At 36.7% G+C, this 16,587-nt stretch overlaps 1 protein-coding gene across 1 annotated transcript in view; it reads left to right on the top strand.

The window, feature by feature from the left end:
- Window positions 1-277: 277 nt before the first annotated feature.
- Window positions 278-16,587, top strand: part of LOC131063812 (probable methionine--tRNA ligase) — a 111,486-nt gene continuing 95,176 nt past the window's right edge. The window contains exons 1-4 of the mRNA XM_057997755.2: window positions 278-456; window positions 1,182-1,352; window positions 2,066-2,210; window positions 2,672-2,825. Of these exons, the coding sequence (XP_057853738.2) occupies window positions 360-456; window positions 1,182-1,352; window positions 2,066-2,210; window positions 2,672-2,825 (567 nt within the window). The 5' untranslated portion in view covers window positions 278-359. The remainder of the gene's footprint in view (window positions 457-1,181; window positions 1,353-2,065; window positions 2,211-2,671; window positions 2,826-16,587) is intronic.

The raw sequence follows: 16,587 nt of genomic DNA, 5'->3' as shown, positions 1-16,587 counted from the left end.
AAAAATAAAAGCATTGAACTTAGACTATTGACTTGATTTACATGATTACAAAATAACTAAGACAAGATTAATGAACCTACAAAAGACTTGAGAAACACACAAAAAACATTATTCTAAATTTCTAATGTCATTTTTGTGCTTTAATCATTTAAAAATAATAAAATTAATTGAAAAAATAAAAGGGTACGTTGGGTAGGACAAAAAAAAGAAATCACTTATTTGGATTCACTACCTAAAGCATTTTAGAAAATAAGAATATTCTATTTCGTTATTTACTTTTGCTTTTATTGTTGGCTTTGTGGAATATGGTGCGGTCTGACTTAAACCCTAGTTCTCCACTTTGTGTCTGACTTTGATGAATGAAGGTAATCTGCAACTTGTGTGGCATCTCAAAGCCGAACAATCTTGTTGTGCAAATTCCTTCATTGCGTCGTTTTACAGCAGCCATTTCCACAGGTATCATTACACTTAATGATAATGTTTTGCAACTTATTTTCACGCTTACAGTTTATGCGTCCATCGGCAAAATAATTTCAATCGAAGTAGATTTACCAAAAGCCTTTGTACACTTAATATAATCATTGAATTTTCTGTCGTATTAAGATTCTGTTATATTTTAATGGATAAAATCATAGAATGTTTTCGAAGTTTAAATGGCAGGGACATTTTTAAGAGATAAACATTATTTTTATCACCAAATTTGCGGTTATCAGCAGAGTTTATCATATTTTGTGGACGAAATAGTTGAATCTTTTTGATGCTTTAATGGCTGGGGAAATTTTAAATGATTTTATTTCTTAATAAGAGTAGAGAAGCTGGCATATATTTTCGTCTTTAAAAACAGGGATGTATGAATGACAGTATGATATATAAGGAAATTTACAGGAATTAAATAAAAAAAATTTATGCGAAAACATCTGCCATGTTATCCATAAAACCCCTGGCAAATGTCTTTCTGTTAAAATATTTGTTCTTTGCTCTAAAATATATGATTGACCAATAAAACTTGCATATTTAAGCGAAGGTATCGAATTTATGTATATTTTATTTCAAAATTTAGTGAATGTTTCCAATTTTGATTTTAGCAAATGAGATTTTAAGTTTTTTGTCTAGAAAAAGTCAATAGGTGAAGCTAGCCTGGAAGATATACCCTGATTCTGACTATATCCGTTTATTTAAAGTTCAAAAGGTAGGGATTTCTGTAAAAGTTGCCATGGGAGAAGTTGCAGAAGTTGGAGGTAAAGAAGCTGTTTCTGCTCCCAAGCTGCCAGAGCCTGGAAAGAGAAATGTATTAATCACAAGCGCGCTTCCTTATGTGAACAATGTACCACATCTGGGAAACCTGATAGGATGTAAGTGTTCGAGATATGTTGCTTTATGTTTTTGTTTCGTTAGAAATTTTTGCTGCATTTTTCTTTTTTTGGGTTTTCATATTGGGGAATTTTGGTTACATGCTTTTCAAATGAAATATAATAGGATGTAAGGTTTTGAGATATCCTTCTTTAGTTATTTGTTTTTCAAGAGGGTTTGGTTGATTTTGTTTTTATATAGGACACTTTTTTTTGATATATGCTTTTCAAGTACTGTATAATGTTTAAAATTCTAGGAAGAAAAGAAGGAGACATGGATACTTCTTGTGCTGGTAAGAAATCCATTTGAAAAATTTGTTTTCTCTTAACATGAATTTTAGCTTTGTTATGTCTGTACTAAATGAATTGTGGAAAAAAAGAAATAGAAACATTGTTCTATTTGTCAGTACAATGTCCAGTACCAGGAATGACAATTTGAGACATATACTTAACAAGAAATGTATTATGAGGGGATGTCATATTTTTTTTCTAGGAGTGAGCAGCCATTATAGCTGCAAATGCATGTAAGGGCCTTTCAACCGGTTAAATACTGATGCTTCTTATTTTAAGAAGAATTTAAGAATTAATTCTGGTAGAATTGTCTTTTTGTTGATGAAATGATGAAGTTTATGTCTGCAGTTCTTTTATATGAATATTATCATTCATCACATGTTTTGATGCATATTTTCAATTTTGATGGTTTTGTTTTATTGCAGGTGTTCTAAGTGCAGATGTCTTTGCCCGATATTGTCGTAGGAGGAACTATAATGTGATATATATCTGTGGGACTGATGAATATGGCACAGCCACAGAAACCAAGGCAATGGAAGAGAACTGCACTCCACAGCAGATCTGTGATAAGTATGTACTCTTATATTTTTTTTCTTCTTGTTATCTCCTTGTATATAGTTTTAGATGCTATTTATCTGTTGTTTGGTGATTGCAATACCTAATTTGCATTTTAATAGTCCTCGCTAGATGGTGTAAAATTCTACTTGACTATTTTTTTAGTCTGGTTCCTATGTGCTTGAAGGTTAAATTTACGTGTGCCTTCTACAATTCATTTCTCTGTTCTGCATTTTTCCATATAGATATGCTACTTTTATTTATTTCTGTATTACATGACATGGAGTTCCTCTAGTAATTTGCAGACCATTCAGCACTTGCTAAACAGTGTTTCAAATTTATGCCATTAATTTTCTAAATATTATTTCTAATTGGTCTTTCCTTTAATTTATTTTGTATTTTGCATGATTATGTAATTTTTTGCTAGTTACAAAATGCCTTATTGGAGGTTTATTCTTATGGGGAATTTGGTGCAGATATCATGCTATCCACAAGGAAATATATGAATGGTTTGATATAAGTTTTGATAAATTTGGCCGCACATCAACTCCACAGCAAACAGAAATATGCCAAGCAATTTTTAAAAAGGTTCTGGATCAAAATTGGCTCTCTGAGAATACAATGCAGCAGGTACATAAATTGACAATGTTGTTTCATACTTTAGGCATGCTAACTGAACTTTTTTTCTTAATTGTCTGTTTTTGTAGTTTGCAGAATTATTTTTTAGGTGTGCGATGTAATTCTAACTTTGGAGTTTCTTTTAACGTAGTTGCTGGTTTTGGTAACCCCTTAAACAACTATTTAGTTCACAAATAACAAAATTATTGGTGGGATACCACTATAGCATTAAACATGAAAAATAACAGAATAAATAAATTGTTGAACCTGAAAATTGTGCACATACAGCTCTGCTGAGCTCAATAATTTTTGTTGATTCTGATATGTTGTTTTGAAAATGACATTACATTGATGTCTATAATGTTGGCTGCTATTCTTGAGATTATCAGTTTTTGAAGTGCAGAAGTACTCAAACAAACGTCAAATAGATTATACTAGACCACAAAATGTAGCATTACCGGCTTATCACTATAGAGCATTGTAGCTGAAACAGGTTCCAAACCCAAATCAAACAATATTTGCCTTAATTGTACTGCTTTGCATACTGAACTAACTGCTACATTGCCTCTGCTGAAGGAAAAGAAACTGTTGCTTCCTTTTTTGAAAACCATTATATTGCTCCACATTTCCACTTGCCAAGCTAAAGATGTAATCCATAGTGCTTCTGCGATCATTCATAGAACCTACAAAATTACTGTCACTAAAGCCAACCATCAGAAGGAGAGTGCCAAAGTGCCAAAATCTTTATTGCCATTCACACCTAATAATCGTTTTAATTGTTGGGAAATGAATTTCACTTGGTTTTTGCACAAATCTTGAATCCAAACTTACAATAAACATAATATTACTACCTACTAGCCTTCTGCGCAATGTTGCATCCACTTTTTCGCTTCCATTGTCTTTAACAACTTTTCTTCTAAAGTGAAAGACAGAGAAAATCTGAAAAACATGTGCAGTTAGACATCTTAATTTTTTTAAGTAAATCATGTTCAAACTTGCCTTGAGATATGAAATCCTTTTTCCGCATTTGCCTAACTTTCACACCTGAAAAATAGTTCTAGAGGCCAAGATCTGTCATCTTAAACTCTCTAATCACATCCTCTTTAAATTTGTTCATATTTTTTTACTTTTACCTATATAGATAAGATCGGCAACATACAGATGAAACAATTAGAAAATTGTCTTTACCATTGCTTTTCAAATAGAGTGTGGGCTCAGTAGGAAAACTCCTGAAATCGTTGTCGTGAAAGTGGCTGTCTATTGGGCCATACCATGTCCTAGGTGCTTGCTTTGGTATGTACAAAGCCTTCTTCATTTTTTGTGCACTTTGTATTCTTGACCTTCAACCTGAAAACTTTGTGTCTATTCAATATAGTTTCAGCATCCAAGAAACCATTAAACGTTGCTGATTGCACATCCAATTGAAAAAATTGCCATCTGTTCCATTCGGTTCGAGCCAGATTGTTCTTATGGTGTCTAGTCTAGCTTCTAGTGCAAATATCTTATTAAACTCTGTACCTTCTTGTTAAGAGTATCCTTTAGCCGTCAACCTTCAATGGATCCATCTGCCTTGTTTTTTGTCTTGTATACCCACTTCACTTCAATAACTTCTTTGTTGGGTGGAAGATCTACAAGATCCCTTTTCTGTTCGTCTCAATGGCTGCAATTTGCCATTCCTTCTTTTTCACTGCATTGTCTAAATGTTTAGGCTCAAGGGGAAGCTTACCTCCCCAAATTGAAGATTGTGACTAGGTTATTCTTAGATTAAAATACAGATTCAGCACTTGATTTGGAGGAAGATCTTTGGGAATTCTCCTTGTAGTGCTAGATAAACTCGGACTTGCTACCGCTCTTGAACTTGCATTAGGTGGAGATTGTTTCTGTTAGATTGGGCCAACTCCAGAAATATGATTAGCACTAGGACTAGTAGTGCGACACTTATTTTTCTTCAGAAAATTCAAACTCAACTACTGTTGGTGCTTGTTTTTTTCTTGTTGCTGTCTCTTGATATGGAACTCTCTCTTCATCAAAAACAACATCATGACTCATCACTAATAGCTACACTATAGCTCACAAATACACATTTTTCACTTTTTAGTTTTTTCTTTCAATATTTTGCATTTTTCTTGGGGCACTAGGGCCACATGCAACACAACCACATACCATTAGATGATCAACACTAGGCATCCCACTATTCCAAGCTTATTCTGTAATATTCCAATTATTTTTTTGACAATAATAGTAGTCTGCACAATTAAACATAAATATGAAATTGACCTAGAAATTGCACTTAATAGTTTATTATCTAATTCAGATTTAATGTTTAGAATATAGCTTAGAAAAGACTAAGTTTTGCTTCTGCAGTGGCTGCTAATATTATCTGCTAAGTCAGCAGTGATCTACTTCTTAATGAAATTCCTTTGAAACACTTTCAAATCTGCCTAATATCCACCTTAAAATGCCATGGCCTGCTGCTAGTTGAAAGGATATTTTACATCAAACTGAAATTAATCAAATTTGCACAATTGTGATCTTTGTGTCACTTCCAACTGCTCGCTTGCTTTCCAACTTATCCGTGACTGGAAAACTTCACTATGCTGCTTGTCACAGATACATCTATCACAAATTTAATCGTTGTTTCAAATGAATGGCAGCTTACTAACCATTTGTTTCTTGTGTAACAACTCAAAATGTGAAAATGCAGATGACCATACCTCAATTGCCAAAGCCATGAAGAATTCTTTATTGTAGTATTGAATGCCTGTGAGAAATAAGTAACAATGTATAAAGGAAACATGTGGCCATTAGTCATATATAATCTTGCTGTAATATTGTTGCCATTCTTATCATAGATTATAATTCATTGTTATAAAAAACTAGATAACCTTTTTTGGAAGCTTCTCAATGCTTAAAAGATTGTGAATTGAGGCAGGAACATATAGCTCATAATGAAGCTTGACTTCTCCTGGCTTAGTTCTTATTGAAATTGTACCTTTACCTTCTATTTGGATTTCTTTATTGTCTCCAAAGTCCAAACTTTACGTTAGATTTGATTGATTCATCCAACAGTAAGAACATCCCAGGATTCCTTGTCATTTGGTTATTGAAACCACTATCTAAAATCCATACATCCTCTGGAAAAATTATGTGCAGCATCACATTTATGAAATAAATCAATTTGCTGACCACTTTCTTCCATGAAATTTACTCTTGGCTTATCTAAATCAAATTTCTTTATTCTATAGTCACCTTTGTAGTGAACATACATACCTCTTACAGTGTTGATATTGGATGCACGATTTGTCGAACTGTTGATATTTTCCATCAGGAGAAGATTCTTTGCTCAACTTCTACCACAACTTTTGCTGTATCCTATTCCCCATGGCCTGGGTTTATTTTAACCTCTACAATTTATCAGACTACTCTTAAAATAAGACTGCTACTCCTTTCCTTTGCCTTTAGGATTAGCAACATTCACTTTTCTTTGAAATGCTTGCTCCAATGATCCTTCTGCTGATCTATTCAATCTTTGCGCATGGATTTGCCAGGAAACCATAAGCTCAACTGCAGATAGTGCATTCAAGTCCTTAGACATGGATACAACAACTGGGTTCAATTTGTTGAAGGACTCCTCAGAGTCTTCTCAATTATCTTTTGATCGCACAAAACTTCACCATAGGACTTGATTTGATTTACTACCTTGTTAAAAAAGTGTTGCATATTTCCATATTTTTCATCATCAGTGTTTCAAATTCTCTCCTTAACATCTGAAGCTTCACCACTTTCATCTTGGTTGTGCCTTGATAGGCCTGTTGTAAGATGCCCCGAGAATCTGTTATGATTTTAACATTATATATTCCTAAGTTTAATAAGGATAAGTACTTGTGGCATGCTTAACCTCAACATTAGTCTTAGTTAATACATTAACCCCTCTTAACATTAGTCTTAGTTAATACATGTACTAATGGAGGATGAGTGCCAAGTAAGGGCATATGCTTGGTAGTTGGTTGGAAAGAATTAACTAATGAATTAGCAAACTTCTATGAGCAACCATGCAATGCAAGCTATTTTATTCAACTAACAAATTTAAAACAATTAAGGTCTGTAGTTGAAAATAATGTTGAGCATTTGAGATTGGCAATCCAAGCTCCTGAGGTGACACCTTATCAAAGGCCACAATTGTACATTGATGGACGCAGTGACCCAATTCAGCATGATCATTTTTTGGAACCTTGTATAGTTAGGAAAGCTTTGCAATGAGCATTGCATATTGAGAAACAAAGCACCACTAAAAGTATCATACAAGGTGAAACAATAAGATTAAATTACAAAAACATGACATCTTATTAAAATAAACATGAAAGTTTCTTTAACCTAAGACAAATTAGCAAGCTCTCTCCTCAACAAGAGACAAAGAAAAGAGAAAAAAAAGTCTATGTTGGAATTGTGATACGATTGGTCAAGGGTCATTACTGTTCTAGAAGTGAAAAACCACTAATGATTATTCAGAAGATGTTGAAAAAGAGGGAGAAGTACCTTAAAAAGAACCAAAGGTAGAACTTAAGCATGAGAATTCCAAGGAAAAAGAAAGCTCTACCATCTCCCTACATGCATCGAATGTCACAAATTCACCACAAATACTCAAAGTAATTGGTTATATTTAAAAGCATAATGTAAAAGTGTTGGTTTATACTGACAGTGCACAACTTTATTGATAGAAGATGAGTTAATGAGCTCAATTGTTTTATTTATCCTGTCTCTAATTTCAAGTCATGATAGTTGATGGGAAACAACTCTATTGTGGTGTTAAATGCCATTATATAAAGCTCTCGATGGGAAATTAGCAACTAGATTTAGAATTTTTTGCTATCCTTATTAGGGGAGTAGATGTAGTTTTGGGCATGCAGTGGCTTAAACAATAAGAATTATTGTCTTCCAATTTTCAAGACTTATCTATGGTTTTGAATACACATGGGAAAAACTATGAACTTTTGGGAATACAATCACAATCAAGTGAAATCATTAGCTCCCATTGGATGGAGAAATTGCTCAAGAAATGGTTTTTATAATATGGGGGCTCAATTACATATTATACAAGCACAAGATGTGTTATGTCCCCTATTTGTGAATGCCCTAATATAGCCCTAAATCACAATTCCCAAATGAGCAAGAGCAGGTTTAGAGATATCTTTCACCTGATCGAAACCATGCAAAACAGGTTAGGAACCATTTACATCAATAATTCATAAAACAGATCTTCTTAATTAGGAATCATTAAAGCATATAGCATAAATATCAATCTGATCATAAGATATCTTAAGTATGTATGAGGAAGATCAACCAAAGGAGAGCTAGGATAAGGGGACTTGATAGGGTGTCTTAGAGATCCTCTACCCTAGGCCCAAGAGCGGATATATCATCCCGCTTAGCCTCATGTGGCCCGTGCCATCCATATGAGGTGGTGTACCTAATGAGGTGTCCTATAACGTTCCCTCTTCATCTTGCCATCCATTTCCCACTCCCTATGATTGGACTTCTTGGTGTATTAATTCACCATGATAGAGGGATGAGGTGTATTCATTATAGGGTGCCCCAGAAGCCCATCTCTCCTAAGCCCAAAGGCAATACCCTTTTTACCCTCTTGGCCTTGTGGGACCATTCGGTCACCACCATGAGGTGGTGTATCTAGAAGAGTACTCCATCACCGTTTTCCTCCTTGTAATCCCTCATTACCCCTACCACGGCTGACTTTAATAATCAATGTGTACAGATAAAGAATCCAATATCATGCATGTATTCTACATATGATAATCAGTCATAAGCAACAGCATATCCTCATCAGTAATGAGCAGATACAAATAATATTCATCATGCTATGTGTAAAGAACTCATACCAAACCCTAAGATGTTCATTAATATTCAGTCTGATCTGTCTGATTCGATGCCTCCTTGGATGCTGAATGTTGTTCTTCTTATACCCCTCCATCAGGGTGGAGGGTTATGTATTTCCCTTGAGTGGTGACTGTTGAATGGGTGGTGTTTCTTTTCAACCGTTTGACTCTTCATGCCTCTTCATGCTTAACTAGCTCTCTTAATGCTCTATTGTTTATTTCAAAACTAATATTTCATCCTGTTTAGAGGAGATTGCTATTGCTAGAGGGAGAGGAGGTCGATCAAATGGTAAGCTTCATTATCTCTATTCTGTAGTACCCTGACTGTTGTAGCATGTTCGATTTCTGAAACTGTGAAGTCTTACTTCGTAAGACAGTTTCATCTTTGCAATTAACTATTTCACTTAGTACTGGGCTGGGTAATGACAAGAAATGACCGCTCAGGGTCAACCAAAAATTCAAGAGATCATTCTACACCATCAATAAGTATTTCAATAATCCACGGTTGTACCTCTAATCAGAGACCATAATCAGGATATTGAATTAATACTTAGAAGCATTGTTCATCCCAAAAAAGTGCCTATTCATCCCTTATGATTATGCTGAACAAAATGGATGGTACATGGAGAATGTGCTTACATTACGAAAAGCTACACATTATCACTCTTAAAGACGAGTTTCATATTCCTCTTTCAAATGAACCGTGAGATAATGTAATGCCCCCCTTTTGGATTACTGTATATTTTGCCCGAGAATCACAAATCCAATAAAACCATGCAACATAATATAGTTAGAGATATAACTTTACCCAAAGGATGTAAAGCAAGATAGATCTGTGTTGAGATCCTACAATCATGTTTGACAAATATTGAAGATACAATTCATAAGATCAATAATTATCTTAGCCATATGATATATCTAATTCATTGATGGAGTTCAACCAATATAGACTTAGAATAAGGAGGCATGATTGGGCCTAAATGTGATCCTCTACCGTAGGCCCAAGAGTGGATATACCATCTCTCTTGGCCTCGTGGCCCTTGCCATCCATATGAGGTGGTGTACCTAGTGAGGTGTCCTAGAGCCATTCCCCCTCATTGTCATCCTTATCCCCCCTATGATTGGAGTTCCTTAATGCAATAGTCATCCTCGTTAGAGGTTTGAGGTGAAATTGCAATAGGGTGTCCGGAACGTCCTTCCCTTCTAAGCCCAAGGGCGGGGCACTCTTTGCACCCTAGTGGCCTCATGGGACCACTGGTCAACCACTGTGAAGTGGCATACTTAGAAGAGGACCTCATAACTTTTTCCCTTCTTTGTATTCCCTCATTATCTCTATCATGGTTGTCTGCCACATTTAAACAGACATAGGAAGAATAAAACATTATTGTCTATATCCCATATGTAAGCGATCATATAATAATATAATAGATGGCATCCATACGGAATCACATTATATTGCCTACCACCAAATCACAAGTGTTATACTTAATGATTGTATGCTTGAATCTGGCTTCCTTGTATCATATCTCTTCATGTATCATTAGGTTGCATACATATTGTTCATGTGTGAGTAGTTATGCATAGAATTACATTATGCTGCCTACCACAATAATTAGTATTTCATACCACATCACAAGAGTAATACTTAATTTGCTGTATGCTTTAATCTGATACCTTATATCAGATCTGCTCTTATTTGATTCTTCTGCTTTTTGAATGGACTGCTGTATCTTAATTTCTTTTCCCTTCTGTTGTGACGTATTCACACATCGCCCCATTATAAATGGGGACCCCTGCTTTTTTTGCTTTCTGGGGTTTGCTTTCTTGGTCTTTTTGGGTTTTTGCTTGTTAGCCTTTGCGTGATGAGTGCTGTCAGGGGTATCGCTGGATAGCACGCTCTGCTTGAGCTAGGATGAGTTAGTAGATGCTCCAAGTTAGGGTTTCTTTCAAGGTCTTCCTTAGGCTTGGTTTTGCTGGTGGTGTCCCGTTTTAGTTTTCGAGGAAGTCAGTGAGTGGTTGAGCAAATTCGGCTAAGATATGGAAGGAATGAATCAAAGATCAAGACTAAGGCAGAGTTAATTAGAAAAGGAGGTGAATTAAGCCCAAAATATGGATTTCGCTCTTGACCCTTCCAATGGGTCCAGAGCGAAATCCATGTAAAACCCTTTTTTTCGCAAAAACTGGAGCTATATGTCAACCTAAGGGATAAATTTGCATGATCATGAGGGAAGGAGGCCTAATGAAGTTTGTCCAAGGTATGAGGAGGAGAAAATATGTGAGAAATTGGCTCAAAAGGTGAATTTCGCTCCTGACCCTTCCAAAGGGTCCAGAGCGAAATTCCAAAGCACATCCTTTCTTCACTTTGTTTGCACTAAGAGTCTTGTTCCTTAGACTTGTGGCGAAGGTTGTGAGATTTGGACCAGCTCTGATACCATGTGAGATTTTGCCAAGATTTAGAGGCAATGGAAAGCACAAATAAGAGAGAACAAAATAGATGATAGGAATAAACTGTATTCTATCAAGATGCAAAATATGATCAACTTGATCATTACAAGATATAGATTGATTGCCCGTACAAACAATGTAGATGAGCCTGCTTATATAGGCAAGGCTTATGGATATGTGAGCACACAAACATGACATGTGGCTCAATAAGAAACAAGGGTAGGTAGGAAATAGGTGTGGGTAGGTAGGAGAAATAATATAATATTCCACATGAGGTGGATCACCCATTGAATGTGGAATTATCACTCCACAATAAGTGGATATGATAGAGTAGTAACAAGATCAACACCATAAAAGGTGGAAATTCTCCTACACACGCTATTCCAATGTGGCACAAACACCCAAGTGTCTCATACCCAAACTACTATGAGATGCATTTCCTAAGTAAACTTAAGTATAGTGTAATAATATCCATGATGAATAATTATTTACACCAACAAAGGTTTTGATATGTTCTTGCCTAAGAGGTGTTTTGAAAGCATTTAAGGATGAAGATTATGACATAAGGCATGGATTTCGCTCCTGACCCTTCCAAAGGGTCCAGAGCGAAATTCATATTTCCTCTATTTTGCTTCTTAGCTTGACCAAGTTTGGAGCTTCTAAGGCATGGTTTGGTAGGTTTTGATGCATATTTGCCTTGAAGAGGAGTTTTTAGACCTTAAGATGATGAAAATCAACCTGGGAGGAGAATTTTGCTCCTGACCCTTCCAAAGGGTCCAGAGCAAAATCCTCCATTTAGCCTTCTTTTAGCCTAGAAAAACTAGTTTGACTTTGCCTGGGGCTAGTTGAGTGATGGGTTGCCTTGATTAGGGTGGAAGGAAGTTGGTTTGATCAAGCTTGGGGGAGGATTGGATGAATAAAGTGCTAAATCAGCCTGGAAACATGATTTTCGCTCTTGACCCTTCCAAAGGGTCCAGAGCGAAAATCCTTATGACCCTTGTTTTCTTCCTTATTTTGGCCAGGCGTTGGCTTGATGGAGGATGAATTGGTATGTTCTTGCCTTGAGATGGAGTTGGACGATTTTGAAGATCAAGATTTTAGCCTGAAAGAGAATTTCGCTCCTGACCCTTACAAAGGGTCCAGAGCGAAATTCACTATACCCCTCTTTTGCTACTTTGTTTGGGATCCAATCCTTGTTCCTTAGGTGGAAAATGATCTAAGTTTGCTTCTTGAGGTGGTTTGAAGTTGGAAAAGTGAGTGATCAAGCCTAAACTAAGATTTTCGCTCCTGACCCTTCCAAAGGGTCCAGAACGAAAATCTACCTAAGACTCATTTCTTCCCTAGTTTGACCAAATTTTGATTTGCAAGGCATCTTGAAAGGAAGGATGGACATCTTTTGCCATTGGAAATGTTTGAAAGCATTGAAAAGTGAAGGATTTTGAGCCAAATAGTGAATTTCGCTCCTGACCCTTCCAAAGGGTCCAAAGCGAAATTCCTAGAAACACCTATTTTTCCTTGGAAGAGGTCAAGTCCTTGGTTTTTTAATGGTGTGGATGGAAGTGAGATAGCACGTCTTTGCCTCTTGAGGTGGTTTGGAGTTGGAGAAATGAAGAATCAAGCCTAAAAAATGAAATTCGCTCCTGACCCTTCCAAAGGGTCCAGAGCGAAAATCTACTTAGACCTCTTTTCTTCCCTAGTTTGACCAAATTTTGATGTCCAAGGCATGTTGAAAGGGAGAATGAACATGTTGTGGCCCTTGGGAATGTTTGAAAGAGTTGAAGAATGAGTGTTTTAGCCAAGGAAGGAAATTTCGCTCTTGACCCTTCCAAAGGGTCCAGAGCGAAATTCCTTGCAAACCTATATTTTAAACCTTGCTTGGGCTTAAAACCTTGTTCCTAGGGCGAAGAGAGATGAGATTTTACCTTGCAATAAAGATTGGGATTGAAAGAATGATGATTTTGGTCTAGAAAGGGATTTCGCTCCTGACCCTTCCAAAGGGTCCAGAGCGAAAATCCTAAAACCCATCCTTTTCTCCAAGATTTGTGCCAAGCCATGCCTAGACCAAGGTGAGGGATGCCCTTGAGATTGCCCTTGAATTGATTGTTGTCTCAAAAAATTATGATTTTGGGCTAGAAAGGGAAAATCGCAACTGACCCTTCCAAAGGGTCCAAGGCGAAATTGTACAAAACCTATCTTTTCCCTTAAATTTATGCCAAATCTAGTAAGGATCAAGATCAAAGAAGGCCTTAAGAATGACTCCAAATTGCCAATGATTATCAAGTTTGATAGAATTGAGCCAAATGATGAAAATCGCTCCTGACCCTTCCAAAGGGTCCAGAGCGAAAATTCTACAATCACCCATTTTCCTTGCCAAATCAAGTCAAACTTAGGTTTTTATAGCTCAGGTGAGTGAGGAGAAGTGTTTTCTTGCTTTTTGAGGTTGATTCAAGATGAGGTGATGGAGGAATAAGCTCAAAAACAAGATTTTCGCTCCTGACCCTTCCAAAGGGTCTAGAGCGAAAATCCTAAAACACATCCTATATTCAAGAGTTTGTGCCAATTCAGGCCTAGATCAAGTGAGGGATGCCCCTAGGATTGCCCTTGAATAGTTTGTTGCCTTCAAATATGCTAATTTTAAGCTAAAAAGTGAATTTCGCTCATGACCCTTCCAAAGGGTCCAGAGCGAAATTCTTCCAACCATCCTTTTATCCAAATTTTGAATGAAGTCAGGCCTAGTCTAGGGTGAGAGAAGCCATTTGGAATGCCTTGGAAAGTTTTTTAATCATTAAAAGTACAAATTTTGGGCTGGAGGAAGAAATTCGCTCCTGACCCTTCCAAAGGGTCCAGAGCGAAATTCTGGATAGGTCCTGTCCCTGGCTAGGTTTTTGAGCGAATTTGACTTTTTAGACCTTGTGAAGATCAAACCAATGTTGCCAAGTTGAGAAGTGGATTCAATATGAGGGTGTCCAGATGGAGTGAAGTGAAGAAAGTGAAATTTAGTGTGAATAGGCAAGCAAAAAGTGAATTTCGCTCTTGACCCTTCCAAAGGGTCCAAAGCGAAATTCTTCAAAATCATTATTTCCCCTTTGTGTCAAGACAAGATTTTGATTCCTAAGGCATGAAAAGACTGGAGGGAGGCTATTTAAGCCTTGCAAGATAAATTGAAAGTAAAGAAGATGGAGGAATAAGCCTAAAATAGGAATTTCGCTCCTGACCCTTCTAGAGGGTCCAGAGCGAAATTCCCAATTTCACTCAAATTGCTCATGATGAAGGTCAAGGCATGGATCCCTGGGCTCTGGAGGAAGGAAAACTATCATATGTTTGCCTTGGGAGGAGTTTTGGAGTAAACAAGTAATAGAATCATCCTGGAATACAAAATTCGCTCTTGACCCTTCCGGAGGGTCCAGGGCGAAATCTTTTGAAACTCCTTTTTTTCACCCTGTTTGGGCCAAGCGAGGGCTAGTTGTGAGATAATGATGAAGTGAGGTCTAAATGAGCCAGGAATGCAAATTTCGCACCTGACCCTTCCAAAGGGTCTAGGGCGAAATTCTTATAGGGCCTGTCCCTGGGGAGAATCTCGAGCAAACTTCATTTTAATATCTTTTGTTGATGATTTAAGGTGTAAAATACTATGTTGAAATGAATTTATTATGTGTCCTTAATCATCTTTTGGTTTGTTTTGCAGATGAAAGAAAACCAGACTAGATCAAGGACGACCTCTTCCAGTCCAGCATCATCAAGGACGACCTCTTCCAGTCCAGCATTTCAAGGAAAGGTACACTATCCATCCTGCGCATCAAAGACAAACGAGGTTAAAGCAAGGGTCCGTTGAAGAAGCCAATAGTTTCAGAAGAGTTAATTAAAGTTAGCTTCTCAGCATCATCAAATTGAACATCTACCAAGTTACAAGTGTCAGACAAGGTGGCATCCCAGTCATCACTCCTCCAGTCGGATTGGTCCCCCTCAGCGTGTCTAGATTCAATGTACTTGACTCATCAAAGATGACACAAACTTCGATGTACCTACCCCTGTTATCCATTGGTCAAATATTCCAGAGAAGACATGTGTCCAAATAATGCAATTAGTTCATTGGCCAGAATTGAGTTTGTTGTAACAAACCCTAATTAGGGTTTTCATTGTAAAATCTCGGCCATTGATCTCAAATTGATCTGAGCCATTGAATTGTATTAAGGGCTTCCTATATAAAGCCTTGGCTCCTCATTTGTAAAGGTTAATAGTTAATAGCTAGAAGGTTAATAGTTAGTTCATAGAGGTTAGAATAGCTAATTATTAATAGCAAATAGAATAGCAGTTAGAGTAGAATAGAAAGAGAAGGCAAAGATTGTTGCCAAGATGTTGTTGTAAAAGACTTGTAAACTTCATTGAAGAAATGGTGAAATCTATGGGTCGATTCAACAATTTGCATGGTCTTTATACTTCTCAGGTTTGATTTCATGTTATTAGATGAGTAGAAGAAATGTGTTTGATTGATGATGAAATTTGTATATCCATACTACTAGCAGTTTGTTGATTGCAGACTTGCCTTGTGTAGTCAACTGGAATCATTCAGCTTAAGCCTAACTCCAATTGTCACTTCTTCACTGATATGCATCAGCCTGATGGTGTCTATGCTCGTAGCGATGATCTGAACATCATAAAGCTTTCCTCTGAAGATCGCACTAACCTTGTGGAGATGGTCCTGGGATGTCAAAACAAGACTTAGTTAGAATTTCATCAAAGGTCATTCATTGCTCCTACATTCTTAGTGTCAGAATTAGATCCTTCCCTCGCCCTCGTCCTTTTTTCCTTCTTTTCAAAAATCTAGGCTAGTGAAATCCTGTGTTCCAGTAATATTTAAAGCAAATCAGACGTTCAAATCATCGAGTGTAAGTCCCCTTGTGATTCCAGCAAAATCACATCGTACCGCAAAGAGCTTATCCACATGTAGAGACACTACATACAAGAACCTTGGAGTTACTTTGACTGATCCTTCGGCGAAATCTTAAGCAGTCGAGAACTTTGTTCAAGAGAGGATAAGGTACCTTAGGTATTTTATTCTGTGTTCGCATGTGCATAAAAAACACATCAATACCTTCCTACTCCCATCTTATCCTCTTTTTATACCCCTTCATTCCTCATCAAGAGGGGTGAATATTTAAAAGGGAAGCAACTCTTCAAAGGGTCAGCCTCCCATTAGTAATGACTTTGATTTTATTTAATTTCCCACAAGGTTGGCCTCTTGTTGTGGGTGCTAATACTTTGTAGATTGGCCCTTATTTAATTAATTCTATCTTGCTCTCAACTACTTTGCCTCCTTAAGTATTTATCTCAGGCAATCAAGAATGTGGTGGCCTTTAATCATTTTTATCATTTTGTTCTTTGTTCATAAAGGTCGGACATTATTATTTTTACTTATTTTCATTAAACCGAAGTGTTTA

This window comes from Cryptomeria japonica, chromosome 8 (genome assembly GCF_030272615.1).
Source record: "Cryptomeria japonica chromosome 8, Sugi_1.0, whole genome shotgun sequence".
Lineage (NCBI taxonomy): Eukaryota > Viridiplantae > Streptophyta > Pinopsida > Cupressales > Cupressaceae > Cryptomeria > Cryptomeria japonica.
Note: the sequence above shows the minus strand (reverse complement) of the source record. Positions and strands in the feature narration are given on the sequence as shown.